Source organism: Periplaneta americana, chromosome 1, assembly GCF_040183065.1.
Source record: "Periplaneta americana isolate PAMFEO1 chromosome 1, P.americana_PAMFEO1_priV1, whole genome shotgun sequence".
NCBI lineage: Eukaryota > Metazoa > Arthropoda > Insecta > Blattodea > Blattidae > Periplaneta > Periplaneta americana.
The window spans coordinates 167,538,983-167,564,637 of NC_091117.1; the positions used below are offsets into that span (position 1 = coordinate 167,538,983).

At 31.8% G+C, this 25,655-nt stretch overlaps 1 protein-coding gene across 13 annotated transcripts in view; it reads left to right on the forward strand.

Moving 5' to 3' along the window:
- The window catches only part of LOC138703651 (phosphatidylinositol 4-phosphate 5-kinase type-1 alpha-like), a 196,921-nt gene that overhangs the window by 17,547 nt on the left and 153,719 nt on the right, over positions 1–25,655 (forward strand). For all 13 annotated transcript variants that reach the window (XM_069831761.1, XM_069831769.1, XM_069831715.1 and 10 more), the window contains exons 5-11: positions 866–1,018; positions 1,283–1,447; positions 3,428–3,562; positions 4,129–4,209; positions 4,378–4,577; positions 7,766–7,898; positions 9,615–9,702. In XM_069831761.1, coding sequence (XP_069687862.1) covers positions 866–1,018; positions 1,283–1,447; positions 3,428–3,562; positions 4,129–4,209; positions 4,378–4,577; positions 7,766–7,898; positions 9,615–9,702 — 955 coding nt within the window. The remainder of the gene's footprint in view (positions 1–865; positions 1,019–1,282; positions 1,448–3,427; positions 3,563–4,128; positions 4,210–4,377; positions 4,578–7,765; positions 7,899–9,614; positions 9,703–25,655) is intronic.

The window sequence follows — 25,655 nt, forward strand, 5'->3', positions numbered from 1 at the left end:
AAAAACTTTAAAAGTTTATCTTTCGTCTGCCACAAGTCATACAACTCTAACTTTAATAGTTCTTTTTATAACAATTGTAATGTTGGAAAGAGTTTATGGCCACTCTGTATGACTTTCAGTATGTTAATGGACTTGTGCATGATGTGATAGTTTTTATACAAGACAGTGATGGATAGGTGTTTCTTTATTTTGTTTGTATATAGATAAATTGCAAATCAGCTAACTTCATGGGAATTACATTAATGATGGGGGGGGGCAAAAAAGAAGAGATTGGGGTGAAGGAAGGTGAGAAAAGGACAGGACAGAGAGAGAGATAGGAGGGATGGAAGAGTAAGGATAAGGAATAGCAGTGAGAAAGAGAGAGGAAAGGAGGAAAAACAAGAGATACTGTGTACGTGCACATAAAAAAACACACACACACACACACCCACGCACACACACACACACACACACACACACACCCCCCGCGCGCACACACACATTAATATTATAAGAGGCAAATAATAATGTAAATTGAAAATTATAGCATGTATTGCACTGAAAAGCAATGGAGCATGCTGGTTAAAAAAAAAAAAAAATTAAAACGAAATAAATGAAACACACACATTAAATTTTATTTATATATTATTTTCTACTGTGCTACTTATTTAGTTTTCTTTTACAAGCATAGTAAAATTTAATCCTACATGTTTCAGAATGTTTCTAATAATAATTATTTTAAAATGTTTTTTTGAAGGCTGTAGTAAAATCATATTTTGAATTTTGAAATAATTCTAATATTATGACTCAGTAAGGGTTCATTATTTGAATTGGTCTCATATTGCAGTTTGGAGGTGAATAAATTACGATATTTTGTGTGTTCTAGATTTCTATGTGTAGTGCACCCCTTAGAGAACTGTCAAATCCTGGTGCTAGTGGAAGTATTTTCTATTTGACAGAGGATGATGAATTTATAATTAAAACAGTGCAGCATAAGGAAGGTGAATTCCTTCAGAAACTTTTACCAGGTTATTATATGGTAAGTTACATTTCTCGTGAGTAAATGCCATTATTAAATGTAAGATTTAATTTTATTATAACTTAAGTGAAGACTGTTGATGGAATGTGTATAATAGATTGGAGTACGAAAGGAAGTAGCTGGGCTCATCACTGTACAAAAAACTGTCAGATTGACTTGGTGCAGTTATTAATGTGACTTTTGTTAATTATCGCTATCAAATGCATATGCTTTTTGTTAGTTGTAGATTAATATTTAATAATTTTATGTGTATTTGTTTGACAGAACCTGAATCAGAATCCTCGTACGCTGTTACCAAAGTTTTTTGGACTATATTGCTACCAATGTAATTCAAAGAATGTCAGATTAGTAGCAATGAATAATTTATTACCTTCTTCCGTAAAGTTACATCAAAAATATGATTTAAAAGGTTCTACATATAAACGCAAGGTGAGAACTATAAATTTACGTAATATTTATTAATTAAAAGTAAAATGAAGATTGTTGACATTATTCTTAAGTTTTGAAGTGCAATTCTTTATGTGAGTTTGTCTTCGAAAGGATGTAATAACATACCAAAGAATTTAAAATATGTTTGTATTGGCTCAAGATTTGGATATAACATAATATGATTTCAAAGTGTAATTGAGGGGCATTTTCACAAAACTCGTTATCTACATTTTTTTCGATTTTGAGGTTTTAATCCTTATGTTTTTGCGTCAGGAGAATCCAATGGTGCTATCAGAATTAAGCTAAAGTTTGTAAATATATCAGTAAATTGATGTTGAAATAAAAGAGATTTTTCAAAACTCGGTATCTACAGTTGTGTATGTTAGAAAACAGCTCTCTTGAAAAAAACAAGATTTTGTAGATAACGACTTTTGTGAAAACTCCCCTCAATTGTTCTCACTCCAAGTGTATGGTCTTCTCATTATTATTAATAATTTCACTATTTCGTTTTTGAAGGTGTGGTGGACACTGAACTTTCGACATTGACATCTGATCTTTTTTAACTTATAATTGACAGCTTACCATTTTAGAATGAAACTTTCTGCATGCAAATTTAAATTAATGAATTTTAATGAGAAGTATCCAATAAGTAATAAAATATGCAAAGAAAATGTTATAATCGCATATGTCGAAACCTTAAAATATCTGCAATTTAATTTTCCATTTATTGAAGAAGACATAAGTAAAAATATTCAAATTAAGTAGTGTCACAAGTGTAATAAATCAAATTTCCAACCATCTCAAGTTCAAAAATAGTCGGAATAAGGTTCTCTATAAATATTTAGCAAAGCCAGTCTTGGTTATGAGAGTGAACTGCATTGTGAGAAAAGTCGTTGTTGTTTGTTAGTGCTCAAGACTTTAATTCACTCCATTTTCTTGCAAATGTCTTGTAGTATGTTGTAAGTTGAGTAGATATATCAGATTCTATCTTCTTAATTGGTATGCACCTCATTGGATGGTTTTTTCAATATAGAGTTTGGATTCATACAAAGAGTACATTGGGCTGATAAATATATGTTTATCCTAAGTAAATGAGCAGCCAGACAGTCATGTTAGTTGAAAGATTGCAATTGATTTATTTCTTGGTAAATCTAGGATGATCCTAGTCTTTTAATAGAACGTTTCAAGGTTTATCTTCACTGTTATCGTGAAGTTATTTTTTTAATTTTGCCTGTAAAATATAGTTGATCCATAATTTTACATTATAAAAGGGAACACTTGTTAGGGGGTGTGTATAATTTTTGTTCCTTTCTTTGCCAAGGAATCTGCTATCTCATTTTCTTGGATTTCACAATGGGAAGGTATCCATTGAAATGTTATTTCTTTTTGTAGATTTCAGTGAATTTTAATAGTATTGTGAATTTAATTAATTTTGCTATTTGTAGGTTCAGTTCATGTAATTGCTTGTAGGGTTGATTTGAAATCGCTCAGTATTACCACCTTGTTAAACAATTTTAAGTAATTGGAAAGTTGTCTAAGAGTTGTCCCTGTTGCTTCCACTTCACCATCGAAGTGTGTGTTTCACTGCTGTGTTGATGTTTTTACATAAGTTGAGGGTTTAAATGAGCAAAACCAAGAACTGTGTAGTTCCTGAATGTGAACAAGTTGTAATGTCACTATACATATAAGTTGGCAACATTTGGGTACAGTCTAATAATCTAAAAGGATAGTGAGCAGTGTTCAATTATTTACCTATAATTATTCAAACCAGTGTAGTAAACCTCGCTTTAGGAATATTGGAATAAGACACTTATTGAATAATTTATATATATTGTTTTGATTCAAATATGAAGTTGCTTTTGGTTTCCTTTAATTTATAATAAATTTGTGAAGTAAATGGTAAGGTTGATTTAATACCACACATACATTAATTAATAATTTATTTTAATTTTTATGTGGTGCTGTAATTCTGTCTTACAGGCCTCGAAATCAGAAAGGCAAAAAAGCTCACCAACTTACAAGGATCTCGATTTTATTGATCATCATCCGGAAGGTATTGGACTTGAGGGAGACACATATTCAGCACTTATAAAGACTATCCAAAGGGATTGTCGAGTGAGTCTTCTGTTTCTATTGGTGTTGAAATTATTATATTAGTTAGAGGAAGTCTTAGTGTTTTCTGTGATCATAACTGATCAAAGTTGCCTGTAGTTTAGTGTCATGAAACTACCTGAGCCTGTAAAGAGCAGGAAGGATCAGCTGACATATTGTAGGTCTACTTACTAAAACCAGACATGAATAGTGGTACAGTATAGTTTTTAAGGAACATTTACGTAAATAGCACTAGCTTTAGTGTTGTGATTCAATGGAATTCAGTATATTGAATTTTTTTTTTTTGATCATGCAGTAATGATAGAGTAAACCTAGAAAGTGTGTTTTAATTGTTTTGTAGCATTTGGACTTTTCTTGATATTGTGTTTTTGGAAGTTTTTGTATGATTAGCTCTTCAAATACAATAACCATTATAATCTCTTTTACATTTGAAGATAAAGGTAATGGACAATTCCATGCAGCTTCTCTTAATATATGATTTAGTTTATGAGAATATATGTAATGTATTACAATTTTTACAAAATTAAATTTAAAAATGCCTTTTTTTTCTTCTTCTTCTTTTCTTTCAGGTTTTAGAAAGCTTCAAAATCATGGACTACAGTTTGTTAGTAGGAATTCATAATTTAGATCAGGCAGCACGAGATAAAGCGGTGAGTATTATTGTTGTGAAACTTACGCTGGTTTTCCTCAAATATCCATGTTCTACATTACTAGACGTTTTTAAAAATATATCTGTATGTGTATCTGTTGAGATTTTTGTTTGAAACTGAATGAAATTTTTATACCTTGTGCAATTAATCTATATTTATTTCTGACAGGAAGAGAAAAGCAATCCTCGTCTTGAGTCTGCAGATAGTGAAGACCAAGAAATCACAGCAGAAGATAAAGAAAGGGAGAGAGGGGCAGCTGCTCTTAATCGCTCACGGTCTATAAATAGGCAACGGTTAGTCGCTCATTCCACAGCTATGGAGAGTATTCAGGCTGAGAGTGAACCAATAGATGAAGAAGATGATGTTCCGTAAGTGAAAAACATTCAGCATGTAACTTAATAAAACTGCACCACACTTGTTCACTTGAAACAGTGCATAGGTATCAAAATTGTCATTGCTATCATCCTTTTTTTGCCCTACTCTTTCTCCTCGTTTTTTTAATCCTCCTCCTCTTTTTCTTCCTCATTTTTCTCAAGAGAAAATTCCATATTGTTGCTGTCAATCTTCATTACAATCTTTAAATCATTTTATTCTTGTCCTCTTTTACCAGTATTCTCTCTTCATGCTTTTCCTTTTCTTTCTGCTTCTTCTTTTCTTCCATTGTGGTTCTAAAATCTATTTTGATTACACTGATCTTCCTCTTTTAGATGTTCTTAAATGCTGTCCCGAGAACCAACCATTTTAGAATTTTTCATCTCCTGGTCCTCATTATTCTGTTCTTCTTAAATGTGAATCCATAATTCATTCTGAGCATGCAGACTGTAAATAATGTGACAGTCTTCTTCTGATGAGGCCTACATTTTTGGTTCCTGAAGGTCTATATTTTATAACTTGTTGGACTGTTGCTATATCTGAGGCCATTATTATCAAGAGTTCATACATTTTCTTTTTCTCTCTATAATCTTTAATCTTCTTCCCATTGTGGAAGGATTTCAGTTCTACTTTTGATTTCTTTATTTACCTCTTATTGTAAAATATAGTTTATTCAGCAATTTTTTAAAAGCTAATTTTTTCTTTTGACGTCTTCATTACATATGTATGAGGTGCCTTGAATCAAAACCCGTCAAGCCCACTGAAAGGAAAAAATAAGTTGAAGTTGCTTTCCTGTGTAACTTTGCATGGATAAGTCAATGCCGACATGATTCAAAGTTTGCTAGATTCCTTTGAAAATACTGGACAATAAATCTGAGTTAGTTTCAGTAACTGCTAGATCCAACTGAATTTTCGTCATTGTTAGTTTCAAAACCCGCTAAGTTCATTTCAGCCAATCAAATGCAAGATTGCATTGCCTAGCATTCCTCTATACTCCAGTCGGCTGTTGATTCATTTTCATTATTAAGCAGTTGTTGTTCAAACATTAATAATTCTAGATATTTCTCCCTAATAATAGTGATTGAAATCAGGATACAATGAGCAAGAGCAAAAAATAAAAACACAATGCTGATTAGAATGTGCTGTAAGTGGTTACTCACTGAAGCACAAGCAAATATTGATGAAGTTGAATTTATGTTTCCTGTAGTCAGGCACTTGTTTCTTTCTACCGATAGCGTATTCGGAGTAATTGAAAAAGAAATAATGAAAAAGGAAGTAATTACAGATCCTCAAGAATATAAGAACATAATTGGCAAACATGGAACGGTCTTTAACCTTGGAGGCAAAGACGTATCTCTTAGAGACTGGAAGAAAGGGACAGAAAAATCTTAAAACTCCGAAACAGGCACATCAAGTTCAGTCCCTGTAAAAGATTCATTTTAAGATCTGCATTGGAGGAACAAATAACAATGCAAGGTGAGGTTAACTATAAATCAGACGCAAGTGTACCAAAGGTAGTAACAAGAAAAAACAGAAGAAGAATTTCGATGGTTAATCCTGATATTCTAAGCCTTGGAGTTCCTCTGAAAGCACCTGAAATAAGAGATGTAACCAAACTTTCAAACTTTTGGAGAAACACTATTGGACTAATTGGCGAGTTTTATATTTTATGACGTTTTATGTGGAGATCATAAATTCAAATAATGTCATTAAAGGTGCTGAAAATTAAATTATTCATCTTGAAGAGAAATGTGACAAAATTGTATTAACTCCGTATTCTAAATTGAAACTGCTCTGAAGATAATAATAATAATAATAATAATAATAATAATGATAATAATAATAATAATAATAATAATAATAATAATAATAGTAATAATAATAATGGCTTTATTTAACCTGGCAGAGTTAAGGCCGTAAGGCCTTAGATGGTATTTTGTATAAAATAAAGTTAATATTTTCATATTATGATGAAGGCATATAACTACTTTCTGTTTCGTTTTCATTAGTTACATAATTTACTATGGCTAGAATTAAAATATCTTCCTCTTTTCCACATCTTCATTTGCGGAAATAATTTTCTTACTTTCAAGAGCCTCTAAATCGACTCTTGAGTTTCAAAAACAGTTAAGTCCAGATTAAATTAAAAAAAGAATGTTATTTGCCATGAAGAGGCAAGCCTGGAATTGACATGATTACATTTAATTATAGTAAACTGTTTTATAAAAGCGTTACTTATATTCCAAGAATGTTTGTTCACATAGAAAATGTTTTCTTCATTTTCCCGAGAATTTAGTTTTTTTTTAATTTGGCAGGTTTGATTCTAGATGCCTTATAGATTGAATATATCCACTTCTTACTACCATTCACTAATATTAAAGCAGTCCTCAAGTACCTCTACTGAGGAATTTAGGCATGAGTCCAGTAATTGGCTGATTGGCCTTATTCCTTCATTGGCTATCGCACTAAGAGTCACTTTATAGCATCCAATTTATTATTAGATACAAACTATGTATTCAGTCACAAAAACGATGAAAACTAATTCATAAACATTCTACTGAATATAAGCTAATTTTTTTCATAGATGTAAACTCATTTACCAGGTGACTTCTTACAATAGATGCTGGAGTTCAGTCTCCATTACATCTTTTCAGATTTATGCACAAAGTGATCTTATATTGTATGACTTCGTCCCTGAAGAAGATGGCAGAGCTAGCCGTCGAAAGCTTGGAAGCTAATCTCCAACTCACCTGGCTGAGAACCCGAGAAGAGTTATTCTGATCTTATATTTTAGTATCTTCTGTCATTCTGACTATGTTATAAGTGTTACTGCTCTGTTATCATATCATTTTCACTTTGATTCTGTTGTTTAAAATGTCATTAAATATGGAAACACCAGTGTGATACTCTCTAAGTTCAAATTAGCAGATCTTACAGTTATACATTCTTAAAGTTGTCTTACAATGCTGTGCCCCATTTTTCACATAAGACTGTTTAAAAAATTTTCTTTGTGAAATAATTGTATGCTTATTTGAATTTATATTAAATTTTATCTTTTCTGAACAATATAACTGATTTTAATACTTGCTAATATATGTACTCTCAGAAACAATAGATTAATTGCATCCTATTTCCATAATTTATGTAACTTAATCATAGGAACAATTTTGGTATATGTCAACAGACCTGGTGGTATTCCTGCACGGAATTCACGGGGTGAACGGTTACTATTATTTATTGGCATCATCGACATTCTTCAAAGTTATAGACTAAAGAAGAAACTTGAACACACGTGGAAAGCCATGATTCATGATGGGGTAAGTTTTCTCATTATTGTTTGTGTTACACTGTTGAAGTATGTAACTTACATTTCTAATATATCTTAGATTAACACAGAGTTCTGTTTTCTTACTCGTCTCAGTACAGAAAGTAATTTATTTTGTAAAGAAACTAGAAGCCATTGAATGATTGTGAGTCAAGTATGATTTTTTTTAAAGGTAGATTATTGGTAAATATGTTTCAATTTTCTGATGTAGTTGAGACATGCATTTCATACCTTTTCATTTTTGGTTACACAATTATTGCATAAAAATTACTTGGGACAGAAGGGATATATTGATGGATTTTCACAGAAATAAACATCATTTAGATTAAGGCTAGGTTTTTAATGTCCTTTGTGTTCGTTAATGTAGGAGTTATAAAAGATAAACATGACGCAGTTATTAACAGTGCTTGATGTAGTTACAATACTGTATTTTGAAATATTGTTGGAAGTGCCCAACAATAATAATATGCTCATTCAGTTAGCTGGTAGCTTCTTACAAAAAGGACTGGTGTTCGAGCCGTGAAATTGTGTGAAATGAATAGTGAACAAAATGACCATAAGGAAGATTTTCTGCAAATTCTTCTTTCTTCTGCCATTTGCAATCCATTGATGTTATCACCATTATCATTATATCTGAATAATCAGGGTAGTGTAAAATGAAAATAAAATTTTAGAATATTCACATTAAAGTGAAAGGGTTGCAGCAAAATTAAAATATTTGTGATTCATACATGTATCTTGTCGGTTCTCCTCTCATAATCCTTTTAGTTAGACTTGGTCCAGTGCTGAATACTCCTAACTTTGTACCCACAATACACCATTGAGAGAAATAACATTCATGATTGTAGTTTAAATAACATATCCTTGTAAAAATTATATTTCACTTTCATTGTGCATTAATAACTATTGTCCAAAGAAAAGAAGATCCTAAAGACAATAGGTTTTTCAAAGAAAAATATCCAAAGAAACCCAAGTCATTACCATAGCTCAGATGATAGCCAGTTGGACTCGAGATCTGTGACTATGTTCTGGTGTGGATTCGAATCCTGCTTGAGTTGCTTGAAAACTTTTCCGAGGTTTTTTCGAAACTGTGAGGCGAATTCTCGAATTCATCCTACCAAACGCCATCTAGCTATCACAAATTCCACTTACCACCACAATAAGCTTTCAGCCTGTGGTGCGTTTGGAGCAGAGAAAGAGAGATTGTTGTTTAGTAAACTGTCTGAAGACAGGTCTCAACCCCACAAGTGATACCAACAAGGCATCACTTATGAGGCAACTAGGCCAGGAGATAATGGGTTAGGGTGACAATTTCTTTCCCCCTCCATTGCATACATCGCCGATTAGCTACATATTACATTAATCAGACTTCAGATGCATACAGACAATAAATTGTTATTCCTCTGACACATATCGAAAGAGAGATAAAAAGAAAAAAAATAGGAATTGTATATATTTTTATGGTTGGATTATTTGCTGAAAATTAAAATGACTTTACTTTGAATTTTAAGGCATATATTTCTGATCAAAAAAATCTACAAAAATGCTTAATAAAGGAATAAGTATGAATACCGCTATATAATTCATGTTTATGCAATAATCAGTACTAAATGTAACTATTATAACATAATGTATGAAGTTTTATTTGGCATTTTTCAAATTTTGTATTTCAAGATTTTGTATTAACTTATTGTTATAATGTTTACAGGACACAGTTTCAGTACATCGACCTGGTTTCTATGCACAGAGATTTCAAGACTTCATGGCTAAGACTGTATTCAAAAAAATTCCGTCACGTAAGTACTACTTTCAACTTTTCACTCTTAAAAACGTTAATCTAGGTTTTTGTAAAAGACATTTTCATGTTATGGTCTTAACTCTTTGAGGCTTTCTTACTTCGAAGAAAACTTCTTGCCACTTTCAATGTAATATCTTCATAAATAAAATGGAAACATGATTTCTTCTTTTATTTGTTTGAATTTTCAGACTACCTAAAAGGGTTAAGAATTCTATCATAATTTAAGACGTTTATTATTGTTTTTCGTATTTAGGAATGCCATATGAATTAAATAATAATCTTATTATTAGGTTAAATGATCCTTGTTTATCAGCCAATCAGTGGTTCTGTTTATGTTTATGAACTGTTTGTCTAGCATTATTAGCATTATAAAAACTATAATTAATTTGTAATACCAATTTAACTTTTCTGTTTTATGTGTGAATATAGTTAGGAAAATTTCAGTGACATTATTTTTTTATTCTAATTATTTAATTTCTGAAGTGCCATTCATACATTGGTCAGTATTATTTTAGAATTTGAAAAACTGTATTTATTAGTGATTGACCTCTTTGTTATGTCCTGAAGATATTTTTAAGGAACTTTTAATGAGCTGTATATAAAATATTTATTTTACTTATGTATTTCAACTCACCATTATGTTATAAGACTGTTTGTCATTGAATTGTATTCTTAATGTATTTTATAATGATGTTCTTTTTAGATTTTATAGCAGTTTAGATTGAGGCTAGGAATAATGTTATGAAGATTTTCATTGTATTTATTACCATCATAATCATCAACGTCATCACCATAATACAGTTACTAGTTCTAGGGAATTTTCAGAGTGAATTTTTTTTATGAATATTTTTCTATTGTTAAGCTATGTTAAATCAAATTTTATTCCAGTCTCCATGTATAAGAGAATACTTTGATACTCATAGTTCTGTAGTAGAAAGACGTATATTTAATACTATTTTCTTAGTTACAATTTTAGATAATGTTTGGTCCAATTTACTTTCTGGATCCACATAATAGCCACAAGCAGTGGGATTTTGCTGTGGTGCTACAGGGTTGGTAGTCAAGCATGTGTGTGTCTGTTCCATTCTTAGATATTCATATAAAGAGCGTAGATATCTAATATTATAATGTGAGAAAGTTGTCTTCGTTTTTCATTTCGTATCTTATTTTGTAGATTACATTTTTTTTCTGTAGTCTTTTCATTATTTCAAGCTATCCAAGCTGAGTTTATTGAACTAATTTTGTGTGTATTTGGGCCACATCAGACATTTAATTAATTTTGGAGAAGGGATTACTGGTAGGCACTGTTATTTTGTCAGACGTAATTTCACACTTTTGAAATTTAAATTCTCTTTTCATGGCTTCATTTTTATATTTATTTTAATTTTTGTTCAAATTCCTAAATAAATTTGCCTTTCCCAAAAACCTCATATCCTATATGTGCTACCCATATTTAGTACAGTGGAACCTCATTGCATCATTTCTGTTATCGTCGTTTTCCCGCCTTTTTCGTCTGCTTTTTCTGGTCCCAAAAACAATTTCATAAATAATGCTATTTTTCCCTGGCTCTATCGTTCCTTGAACTTTAGTTTTATCACATTGATCATTGAAAAATTGTGGTTTCGATATAATATTTTCTCAAATGGATAGTTTGTGTTTACTTTGAAAGGATAAACTCTTTGCTCTCCGTTATTATCTTTAGACTAAGGAGATGCAGAAGAAGATTGCGAATCCGAAATTGTGCCAAACTTAATGGAGAAACACTTGTGTTGTGATACATAACATGATTTGTCATCTAAATGCAATGCGCAAGCTCTCCTGAAGAGTACAGAGAAAAAACGAACAGAGTCACAATTCTCATAAGGGTGACAACATCATTTAATTTAGTATATTATTGCAAAATTTATGTGTTTTTCTTATGAAAACTGGTAAAGGAGAATTATCACTATGGATACAGTCATCCTTTCCTACTTTTTCATTAGAAACAGAAATAAATTTTGCAGTAATATACTGAATTAGATGATATCACCCTTAAGAAAATTGTGACTGTTCATTTTTTCTCTGTACCCTTCGTGTGTTTGGTATAGTATGTTAATACGAAAAGTAGTTACTATGAAGACAGGCATTACATTCTATAAAGAAATTCATTTTTATAGTAGGCTACCTTATTGATGGTAATGCGATTTGTACACACAAGAACAATTTGGTGGTAAATAAATACTTGATAATTATGAAGTGTATTATAAAGTCTTTTTACCTAACGAATTTTGTCGATTTAATGCTGCAACACAGACTCCAATCTCCACAGTGGCAAGTGTCAATTCATTTTTTATGTCCAGTATATGTTTATATGGTTAGGCACGTTCAGGATGATATCTTTGTAGAGTTACTAAATGAGACAAGTCTCGACATTGTTTTCATGCAACATAGTATGGGTCTAAGTTGTGTTGTAATGCAACAGTATGTGATAACGAAAGCCCGCTTACTTGTAAATAGTAATATTAATTTTATGAGAATAGATATGTCGTAACTCGTCTTTATTCTGAACTTATCACGAATCTTGGAATCTTAGTTTATGGTTGTAACATCACTTTTGTCTAAATTATTAATAATCACCATCTTGCAAGGAAAACTTGCATGTAATCGTCACTAGCCAATAACAGAACACACCTGACTTGACACAATGGGGTGTGGGAGGTGATAAAATTCTACTCTTCTTTTTATCTCAGGATTGTTATCTGGAATTCACTACAGAACTCAGGCATAAAATGTGCATGAAACAAGTCATTAACTGATTATTTAAGATAGGGCTGTTAGAAATTAAATGGATCAATTATGTGGGTATTTCTCCTTTAAATTTTTGTAAGGAACAGTGGAATGCGTCTATAACACCGTGATGTCCATTATACGCGTAAATACTTGTATGGTAATTTTTTTTATGGCTTCCCTGTTTTTATCATTCATTTTTCCCTGGTCCCCTAAAAAACGATGGGTCGAGGTTTCACTGTACTGGTTCCTAATACTACTTTGATGAAATAAGAAACTGTTACAGATTTCATTCATTGTCTTACTAAGGGCCAATTTCACCAACATGTTACTAATCCACAATTAATTAATTGTAATTTAACTTAAATACGGAAGTTAAATCATATTTAATTCGTTTGCATTTCACCAAACCAACATACATTTAAAATAAAGTGAATTAATTTAATTTCCAATTAGGTCATTATGGCCTTCTGAATCATAGTAAAGTAATTTCGAAGATCAAATACCCTATCTGTAGATACTGGGCTTTATAGTGAGTTCATTGGTTATATTACAGCAATAAAATGCCATCAGAAATGGTGGTAGAAAGTGAGGAGGTTTTAACTACAATTGGTTGTTTCAACATTAGTTTTATTTGCTATACAGTATATGTTTTGAAATAATAGAATATGAATTTCGTGGTAATTAAAAAAAGACCAATTCCAAAATATTATGAATGTACCAGTAGTGTTTGTAAATTACTGTTCTAATGTCTTCAAATATATTACATTAATATGTTATTGATATTATTTGAGTTGTTTGACGCAGCAGAAGATTGATGGAATGTTTAACCAAAATCTCATTTGGAAATATTTCTCTTCTCTTTCGAAAATTGTCTTCGACCATGTTAGTAAGAAATCATCTTCAAACAAGTAATCGTCATATTCAAATATTAAGTCCATTATCCTCTCTATGATGATAATTATCGTCGTTAATGCAGGATTAATTATTTAAATGACCAAATATTGGCCAGTTAACTTAAATGCAGTTTAATGAGAGCTTATTGCCTAATTTGTATTGATGAAATGTATTGTCCCTTTAAGTCTCAGTTAAAAAGATTTTAAGTGACAAAGTTAAATATGTTTGGTGAAATAGACCCTAAGCATGTTTTTTATTAATTGTGGGTAATTTTGTCACTCTTATTTTGTTTAGTTTTTGATTGTATTCTAGTTCGTTATTTATCATAAAAGTACGGTATTTAACTGAATATTGTCACAATTTCTCCCTTGAAGTTGTTTATTTTGATATAGTTTTTCTTAATGAAGCTTCTACAAGTTTATGTGAAATTTCCACATGTTGACTGAAATCTTCTGTATCAATATCGTTTTAAAAATCGAGTGAAGAATATCATATGATTCAAGAAACTTCTAACTCATCTAAATAACTGTCGAGAAGTAACAAAAGAGAAGAAAAATATGACTGTGATTATATAATTATGAAAGGTTTTATTTTATATTAGAACAATTACTTGTACATTATTACAGTAGGTATAAACTGTTTATCAGTAGTATAGTGGTGAACTCTAAGAGCATATAAACTAACAGAGCCATATTGCGTTAATAATACCTTTCCAACATTTAAAAATAGGTTTTATATGTTTCATCTCCTTTAGTTCTGCAAGAAGAAAAATCCAGAAGTGACTCATTTTGATGTTAAATCTCTTTTGTAGCTCCTGCCTCCAAAAAAAAAAAAAAAAAAAAAAAAAAAATACTGGTAGCAATTGGGATATCACATTTATTGATGAATTATTTTCTTTTTATCTGTAAATCCGGTATATCAAATGAAATACAAAATTTAGTAGTTCTCTTCACTTAGAGTAAATACTGTAGAATTATGACACTGCTAGAGTAACACGGACCTCAACTAGTTGAACTCCAGTAAACCAGTCATTGGCATCAAACAAAGTTCTCAAGAGTACTTGTCACTTCTCGTAAATAATTCAGTAATTTAAACATTACGGTATTCTTTTGTCATTAGCATGCATAAAGAAAGCTTAAAGATATCGCTGATTGAATTTGGAAGAGTTAATAGAAAGTAAATTACGGTAATATTTTTTGACACAGTTGTACTATACCAAATGGTGTGAAGCTTGGAACTGAGTAATGGTAATCTTCTGATCCCTATTTTCATGTCATCTGCCCTATACTCTAAATGGTACATTACATGATCATGCTATATAGATATTTGTATATTTTATTTTATGTATTTTAGTAGTTAAAATAAGCCAAATGTACATTTGCATGCACGAGTATCAGTTTATTTTATGCAATGCTATTACTGTATGTAATATTGATAGTTATTGAGTAACATGTAACTTCTTTTTGGCTCCTTGTGGAAATCTTTATTTTGCTTTTGCGTTTATACAAAAGTAATGCCAAGCTGGCGACCATTGATGAGTAATTTCTGGGAATTAATAAACACTTTCTTTGAATTTTATTTTAATATGCAATACAGAGTGATTCTCAGGATTCCTGTTCTCTGATTAACGAATTTTATTCCATGAACATGAGATGCACAACTTATTTTAAATGCTTTTATATTGAAACTTATACTTATGTGTAATTAGAAAACCATAACAGAAAATCTTGGAATTGTCCGTCATTTTGTTGGGTACACAAATTCACCTAATACTTGTGGGTGGACACGCTTTTCAGTTTGTTGGCTGAGATTTTTCTCGTGACTCTGATGTTGTCCTAGGGTTGTTATGGAACACAGTGACTATTAGATAGCCTCACAAATAAAACTCTGGAGGGCATAAGCAAGTAATCAGTAAGCATGGCAAGAAAGAATGCATGAAGTATCTCTATTGTTTAGTTTGATGTGTAGCATGTTGTACCATCATATTGGAACCAACAATAATGTTAATATTCATTCTTTGCTACAAATTTATTTATGTCTGTATATCTATGTACACAACTGAAGTAACAGTTTATCGAAAAAAAACTGGCCCCACAATTTGCTGCCTGGAGATTGATGCCATACACCAACTTTATAAGACTAAAATGGGAACTCATGAAATGCGTGCAGGTTTTCCATAGTCCAGGTGTGACTGCTGATGACATATTCATTCATATGAAACCATGCCTTATCATTGAAGAAAGTGTTGTTAAGCTAGTTAGTCACATTGTTACACGTGAATAATTTAAAATAGTTGTTCCCAATTATCTAAGAGATATGGACAGCCACTGGCGTAGCTCAGTCAGCAGAGGCCTTTGCCTTTTGATCTGGAGCTGCATTCGGGCCTGGGTTCAATTCACGATTGGGCTGATTACCTTTTGGGTTTTTTCCGAGGTTTTCCCCAACTCTAAGGTGTATGTTAGGTAATGTATGGCGAATCCTTGGCCTCATTTCACCATATACTATCTTGCTATCACCAATTCCACTGATGCTAAATAACTCAGTAATTGTCACAGCGTCATTAAATAACAAGTAAAAAGAATAGCTGTGGATCCCACCCCCCTTTTTTCAGAAGTGAGACACGAACCTCATATTTCTTTAATGTTTTGATGTCTGTGAAGTAGTCGTAGATAGGTTGATGTAGGTAGTAGGTAGTGATATAAAAAAGAAAGTTAATTTATACTAAGTTAAAAAAAATTAATAACATGTCTAGCAACTTTTCCATTTAATATCATGGAAGAAATCATATACCTCTTTTTGTGTCGAGCAATTCTTTGCATATCTGGTTCTGTATTTTCTACTTTTTGCCTCAAATCAGGATCAAATAGAGGTGATTTCTATCATTGTTTGTATTTCAGGGGGAGGGGGAAAAAAGAAAACATTTTTGCTCTACTTAAATTTCTTATCCAGAATTGGTAAAGGTACATTGTTTGAAAAATATTTTCGTCTTGCTCCTCCTCAGGTAGAATTGTTAATTATTACAACTCACCATGTTCAGAAGCATTTTTTATCCATGAGTTTTCAGGATTTGGTTGAAGGAAGTAATCTCTGAAGCTAGTCATTAAATCGCTTAGATGCTCAAGGATAGATAATAGGTTTAATTTCTGGTGGCAATCCTTTGTCAGTAGTCTCCAGAAATGACTCCAATGTTGGGAAGTTATTGAGATTACCATCTTCTGATCTGCTTATTCATAGCCTTAATTTTATAATTATGGCCTCATTCTCATCTTCTATGTGAAAAATTCTCACATCACTGCCTTGAACACTTGATGAAGTGTGTTCAATCATTCGAAAGTATCACTTTAATAGACTGCAATACACAAATAAGCAAAGTTGTTCAACTGATCACGTGGAAATTCAGAATCAGTGAGAAGTAGCTGTACTTCATCATGTAAGTCAGAGAATTGCTGTATTATTCTTCTTGACAATTAACACACTTCTGTATGTGAAAGTAACAGCTTCAATTTCTTCACATAATTTAGAGAATATTCTGGAATCCAAAGCTCGAGATTTTATAAAATTGATAATCTTAACTACGTCTATGCCAGACCCACACATTTCTCCCATTAAATAAACTTCTCTACATAAAAATCATTTGAGGTCTTAAAAATGCACTCTGCTGTGTGTAGATGTTCACTTGAAAATAAATATACTTTCTTAATTTTGTTTTTCCTTACATAGCATATAAAGACTAGCATGATAGCTTTGTTTGTAATATAAGTAGTTTCATCAGTTTCCAATGAAAATTAGTTGCAAGCCTGGATCCTTGAAATGAGTGTCAATTTTTTGTCATGAGACATAATATATTCTGTGTTTGTGTTATTTGAAAGAGGTACTTTATTGGTTGGTTTCCTTACATGTCAGTTAACCAAGTACTCTTTTAAAGATAGCTACACAAGCAGGAAGAATCATGTACTCTTCTATAGTATGAATCACTCCTGCTTTGACAATGAATTTTGCAACGTCATAAGAAGCCAAGATTGCTTTTTCTTGAACATTAACATCACATTTTTTTCATAATTTTTTTTTACCCTTCTCCAACTTTGTTATTTTAATCTTAAAAAATTCTGTTGATTTATTTTTGTATTCCGAATTTATCTCCAAATATAGTCTGAGATTAACAGGCTTCATAGATTCATTATAGTGTTTTCAAAGAGAACACAAAATGTCTACATGCTCATAATTTGAAGCTAAAACTACAGTACTATTGTAATAAAACTAAAATACTATTCTATTAAAACAACAGCACTATCATAATAAAAGTAAATGTAAAAATCCGCAAAAATATTCATATTCCACTTCAAATACGAGCACTAAGGTATGTATGTTAAAACACTTCACTACCTGCCTCTGACATAGGACAAACTTGACTGAATGTTATGGCTACAGTGTTACAATCCCATTCTAAGAATTCGATGTCTCGAACAATTGAAACAATCAACTACACTCCATAAACAAAAACGTTAGTGTTGTCCTGCCCAATTGCTAATCACATAAACACAAGTCTGATTTGATAGTTGTATGTGACTAACAATCAAAACAAAACTGTTTAAAGAAGGCTATGAAAAGGAACCCATAGTATATCATCATTAGAGAAGAGTTATCCGTGTCAAACAAGAATGCCCTCTCTCACCCTCTTATTCAATATTTATATGAATGCAATAGTACGGGAATTTAGAAACTCTAGACATGGTCATATAACTATAAATCGAAATTTGTGTCTGAACGTACTGACTTTTGCAGATGATTTGATTTTGCTAGCTACTTCAGAAGATGATTTACAATGATCAGTCTATAGTTTAAAATTAATAGCTGATAAATATCACTTGGAAATATCCACGGAAAAAACAAAAATATGCTGGGAAACTTTCGGTGCTGGACTCCAGACTCATTTCACCGGCATTATCACCTTCATTTCATTCAGACGCTAAATAACATAGATGTTGATACAGCGTCGTAAAATAACCCAATAAAAAAAAAACAAATAATGGCATTCTGTGGCAAAGAAACTATACAAAGCAAAATTTGTATAAATGGTAACATTTTAGAAAGGGTTAATGAATTCAATTATCTTTCTTTCAAGCTTTCCTTTCTACCTCATCTAGATATCTCACAAAACATTTTTAAATTCAACAGTATAATGAAACCTTCTTTAGTCCAGAAACATACCCACACTCGTCTGTACAAGACCTTAGCAAGACTGTCCTCTGTTATGGTAGCAAAGCTTGGACCTTATAAAAAAGTGATGAAAATAGAATTACTGCCAATGAAATGAAGTTTATGCGCCGAACAACAGGATACACTAAATGGGATCATAAAATAAATGAAGACATTCTACAAGAACTGGGAATGGAAACTGTACTGCAGTATATTCGTCAATATCAAGACAACTGACTTCACCATGTGAAGCGTATGCCTAGAACAAGGATTTCTTGAGCAATCTTGAACTACAGACCAACAGATCATTGGGTCGACCTGTGAAGAGATGAGAAAACTTCTGTAAACCGGAACACTCCTCCTAGGACTATCACTTGTTAAGAAGATTATTATTATTATTATTATTATTATTATTATTATTATTATTATTATTATATTTTGGTAAATACACCTGTTTTGACAGTGAACAATTTCTTAGTAGCCTACTCATTCACAATGGAACATTTTCAGATAAAGGGAATTATAGTAGGTATTTATATTGTACATTATGTTACATGGATTTTTCCATATAGTGAACTTTTATGTACAACATTCTTGGGTGGACATTTCGCACACTGAGCCTTATAGCGCTATAGTATTATGTAGGTTTTAATGAAAATTGAATCTTTTTACCATGCATCGTATCTCTGATGAGGCTCTGTATTTGCATCCATGCAATTTTCTTACATGATCAGCTGTGTGCAATATTTATTCACTGTATATTTTTAAGTCATGGAAGACCTGCACATGAAATCCAGTAAAATTAATATGAACAGTTTGTCACTTTGAATTAAATTCTGTCAAGAATTCAAATCACAACACAATAATTTTGATGTGATCAGAAATTTATTTATAATAGTACACCTATCCAGCAGCAGAGTGATGTTAATTATCTTGGAAACAATATTAATGTACAGATAATAGAAATGTTCATAGTAAATTAAATAAATTCAAAAGATTGAGTTTTTAAAATTAGTAACAAAACAACCCTACTAAAACTTTATAAAGTAATGGAAAATCTAACGACATTGCTTTTTGGATGTGAAAATTGGGTTCTGACTGTCCCAGAAGAAAGAAAGAAAGAAAAAAAGAGAGGGAGGGAGGGGGGAGGGAGGAAAAGAGATAGAGAGAGAGAGAGAGAGAGAGATGCTGAAATGAAGTTTCTAAGACAGGTGGCAGGATAAGAGGAGGAATGTATGGGTAGACATTAGAAGAGAGTCGGAGATCGAAAACCTAATAGATACAATAGCATGGCACACACAGCAATGGAAGGTTCATATAGACAAAATGAACGAAGACTACACCATAAATAATATAAAAATACTGATCTGCTGGTAGAAGATATGTTGGCAGACCAAGAATGAGACAGTCAGATTAGTTTCCTTGAAGGCAGAACAGGCCACTGGGCTTAAACCCTGCTGGAGGCGATAATAATAATGATGAAATTTAACATAATTTGTATTACATTATGACATTGTTCATAATCCCTTCTATTTTCTTCAAGTTTATCTCAGACAGTTCAGAAGTATAGGATAAGTCGAAAGTAAAGAACAAACACTCCTGCCATCTCTCAGCATTAGAGTTTGGCAGGAAGACCATCAGCTCTGGCAAGTGATCTTTTGCATAACTAGCGAATTATTTATTTAATAAACTGGAGACAATCTTACCAGAATTTCACATTAGTTGCTTAGAATGTGCTCCATTACATTCTGTACACATATGCAATGTGTTCTTGGAGACTCACTAATAATGTAATTAGCTGTGTACAGTATTTTCTGTTATTGAGAACAGAAGCTGCTCCTCGCCATTGAATAATTTAACAACGAATGTTTCGATGGTTGCATAGTCTCTGGAAGCAATGCTGAAACTTGCAGAAACACAATTTGCATAAGTTCTCCAATAGATCAATTTCAACAAGGAAAAATTTGTTGTTTTGAGTATTTAACCATGGTTAAAATACGTGTTTCTTAATACAGTTCAGACAGCTGATTAACTGAGATTGGCAATGTAAAGTGCCAGCAGAATTAAGTTGCCAGCTTAGTGCAACAGTTAATAGAAAAATTTGTGTCTTGGGCTGGGCTTAAAACAAACCTAAGTTACCGGCATTCTTAATGCGCTGAGGGATTGCTATGTGGCAAATAGTGTGTTGGATTTTCTTGACCTCACGCATGGAATGTACTGGAGAACATTTTGAACAAGTGATGTGAAATTCAGGTAAGATTGTTTTCATTTCCTTAAATAAATAATTCATTAGTTATGCGAAAGGTCATTTACCAGGCTGTAGAACCATGAAACGGCAAGTGTGTTCTGCAGAAGCTGGTGATCTGCTTGCCTGACTGCAGTGCTGAGAGATGACAGGAGTGCTGGCTCATCAGGTTTGATTCTCTCAGTAGCTGGTGAATGTGATTGATTATTCTAAAGGACTATGTCTCTTATAACACCATTCCCCATACTTAACATTTAAAACTTCAGTTGTTTGCTCTAGTGAAAGTGAAGTTCAGAATAGGTGAAATATTAACTTCTTTTTAGGTATAAATGCTTCTATATGGTACGTGTGAGAGACAGAAATATCTACCTATGTCTTAAAGATTTATCTTTTATGGAAACTTCATGGGAATCATTTGAACTATTTTAATTCTGTTAATCCTTTGTAATATTCAGGATACTTTTTAATAAATTACAGCATATTCTAAGTGTTGTAGTTGCATTTATGTGATTATTACTTGACATAATTAGTAAACAACTCCTTTTTATGCTGCAAGGCCTCACAGTGATATGGAGGCTTCGAGGTAAACCTTACTATGTTTCTGCTGGCTGCTCCATTTTTGCACTTGATTCCACTGTATTTCAGTGTTCATCACATTATTGAGCTATTTTGGTCTCTGGTAAAAACATAAAAATGTACAAAATTTGACTTTCATGTGATTTTCATTTTCTGGCTTTAAATGACATGGTTTTTGTATCTGAATTCATCATACAAGTATTAGAACATGGGATCTAGGACTTTTTTATAAAAAAAACACTAGAATTGTTTCATAATAGTTATTTATGGTATTTGTGAGGTAAGTGCATCTTTATTGTGCGAGTGGAAAGATTTAAGCAGAAGGCATCAGCCGAGTGCTTAAATTACACGAGCGTAATAAAGATCACGCTCACAAGTACCATACGTAATTTTATCCATGACCATAACGAAAAATTCTGTTTTATAAAAGAAAATATGTTGAAAATAAGTTCTCATATAATCACATATCATGGCATGTATTTTAGAATCGATATGTGTACTAGGTAGGTTATGATGTAGGAGGCCATGATTAGTGAAGAATGGTATCTAAGGCATTGGATAAATAATAAATTATATAATTTTAATATATATATTTTTTCATTTTAAACGTGTATTTTCGTCTTTTTGAAGGTTCAGGGATTATTTAGAAGTGTTCACGGGACTAATGTGATTAACATAATTTCACATTTTACTTCTGTAAACTTAAGAGGAATATTAAAACGTAATTTATCATTGTGTCTGTTTAGCTCAGTTGACTAACGCGTGTTGTTTTAAAATGTTTTAAAATCCTATACACCCAACTTCGCAGGTTCAAGTCTCCTCGCATCCCAAAAGGTAAATTATTACGAAATTAAAAAAAAATACGTATTATATATGGATGCAATGCACAAATTACGACGTAGATAGTAGTAGATAGAGAAAAGAGAAGGAGATTGAGTGTATGTATATTTAAGAAATGGGAATAAAGAAGTAAAGGTAGTGACATCTAGTAACTAATATATTAACTTCTTGAGTAATAGTGGAATGGAAAAGTATACGTGTGTGCCCGGATACTAGGAAAATACTAATGAACTGTGAGATAAAGTTCAAACTGTGAGGTAAAGTCTTTATCTCACTAGTGGAATAAAGTAATGTTGAATAAAAGCCTACTTTACAAACGTATTTAGTAAAGGCATGTTTTTCGTTATGGTCATGGATAAACCAATAGTTACAACTGTAGTGAGTGGCTCACAGTGCATAGATTCTTATAATTTCATTAATGAATCATTGAAATTAACTTATATATGAATGTAACATATTGAATGACATTGCTGACTTGTGTGACTTATATTATGAAAGTGGCAGCAAACCAGCAATGGATATTTTTTTGTATAAATTATATTACATAAAGTTTGGAATTGAAACTGCATGTCTTCATTTTATTAAATTGTGCATTGCTTCATCTGTTTATGCTTTTATACACTTTTATGGTGGTGAACATTGGAATATAGTGTTAATTTGAGTGAAAAAATCACACTTGCTGGTCAGTAACAGGCGCTCAGTATCTTGCAGAATGGCTTGTCCTTGTCTTTTTGCTACTTACAGCACTGCCTTTATTCTGTAACACGTTCAAAGCATATTCATCTGTGGGTTGACATTGTGCTGTGCTTGAGCATTACATATTTAATTTATTTACACCCAAACACTTTCTTGTTGCTTGGTAACTACTGTATCTATTAATATTTACTGAATTGAAATTGCGTATTTTTCTTTTTCTGGTTGGAAATCCATGAGTGACTAGCAGCTTTAAGGATTATTTCTTCACATGCGGGTCCATTGTGTGGCATGCATAGTCTGCAGTGATTACAGCCTGGTCAACTGAGATGCATGATCACTTGCTATTGAATTACAACTGGTGTGGAAACCTTAGTAATAATTATTTTGTGATATAAATCTACTCACATAAGTGAAAATTCTTATATTAAAAAAAATCTTTTCATTGTTGTTGAAGCTCTGTTTTGGTGACTTATATGAATTGTTGTGGGATATTGGTCTTCAATCTTCATGCCTGAGGTCCGTTTCATTCCATTTTTTCCTTCATTTAGACAGGTTACCAGTATTCTTCATTTTTGTGTTTAAGAAATGAGATGTGCTTGTTATTAGGAATTCTAACACTTCACCGAACATTAAAAGCAGATACTGATGTACCTAGAATCTTCTCTATGCCTTATTAGATGATTGGTTAATCACATGGAAATAAACAATTTTTGTTTTATAGTAAATTTTACATCGTCATATTAAAGCTAAAACTTATAATGTATGATATTCAGTTAAAACTGCGCAAGATTACTAGTCGAATCTATATTGTAAAAAACGAACAAGGTGAAAAAGGTTGATGAGCTTGGATTTTATTCCTACTTTTTTTTCTTTCTAATTTCAACGAAGCCTTGTTGAATATTTCTATGAGAAGTGTGATTTTGGGTAGTAGTGCTGCTACTGGTATTTTAAAATGAACTTTTTGATCGTTCTTCTGTTTTGTGATTAACGTTTGAAGTTATGATTGCTATGTTGTTATAAACAACTGTGGCTGGTTCTTATACTTTTATTATTTCTAGTTGAAATTTCATTTCTGTAATTGTTTGTTTTTGGGGCTATTTTTTTCTCTCATGAGCTTGTTGGATATTTGCATGATTTTTTGTATGCTGTGTGGTCTTTCCTAATGAACAAATTTCGTAGGTGTTCGTTACTTCGAAGTTCACTTTTGAAAAAGAAAGTACGACATTAATTTTTCATTATTTTTACTCAAAAATAGTAATGATAAATAATCATTTTTTACGGTTTTTTTTGTTTGGTTCGGGTACAATTCAAGTATTTGAGATAGGATTATTATAGTGTCTTGATAATGTAACAATGAAGGATTGAGAATAAGGGAAATAGTAGAAAACCTCCCTAAAATCACATTTTGAAAACAAATTTGTGTGTATCTGCTAGAAATGAAATCCCTTAGAATTTGATGGAATAAATTAACAAAACAGTAGGTACTTAAGCAGGCTTACGAAAATATTTTTCCTTATACTGAGACACTTATTTTGTGGTATGTTCCAATGCCTTGGCGAAGCATATTTAAAAATACAGACTTTTATTCCATTTTCATAAAATTTTACTTATAACTGAACTCAGAATTACTAAATAAGTATATGTCTATATAATTATAAAATAAACACAGTACAAAGAAATTACATATACAGTTTTAAGATATAAATTTATTTCTGTAAGAAAACTACTCCATGCACAGCAAACAGGAAAATTAACCATTTAATTATGTTAGCTTTGAGTTTCTTGCATGTCCTAGCTGTTACCAAAAACCATAAGAAACCGAAGAGTTGTTTAGTCATATGTCCAAAGACAGGTTTGAACCTCATAAGTGGCAACAATAAGGCATCACTCATGAGACAACTAAGCCAGGAGATAATGGAGTAAGGTGGCCAATTCTTTTCCCCCTCCATTGCATACACCGCTTACATTAATCAGACTTCAAATGTATTCAAACAGTTGTTGTCCCTCTGATGCACATCATCAAGTGAGATGTACTGCTTGATAATAGATGTACATATCAGCCAGAACCTGAGAGGTAAAACCGAAAAGATCATTGGGATTTACAGTTTTTAGTAGCATCTTTTAACTTCAAAGAAAATGAATCAAAACTTACTCACTGAGTTAACTCATTGTTCTTGTTTGTTAATCTCGTGCTGAATAAAATTTTGTGTATAAGTGAAATGAACAGACAACTATACAGTCGGACAACATTTAAATTTTGTATATTTTAATTGGGACCGAATGACAACTTGACTGAGATAACAGACCAGATCTTCAGATGGAACAGCCCGAGTTGAAATGAGAAATGTGCTTACATTTAAGAGATCATGTATTTAATTAAATATCCATTAATTCCAAAACATTTATGTGACTTAGATTTGTTTAAAACTAGTTAATATATAACATTTTAACTGCATAATGAGAGATTATACACATTTTAGTTGCATATTAATTTTTTTACAGTGCTGAATCCCATAGTTCACTTGTTAAGAGTAAACTGTTTCTTTTTTCCTCATTTTACGACAGCATTGTGGATTCATTGTTGATTATTTCTATCTCTTTAAGGCTAGGTCTACGCATTGTGTTTTTGCAGGTGCCATTTAATACACTTCCACATGACGAAATGTAAATTTGAGATCCAACTGTAGGCCCGCCATTGTAATCCAATAGCTAATCATTGTTATGTTGTCAAAACT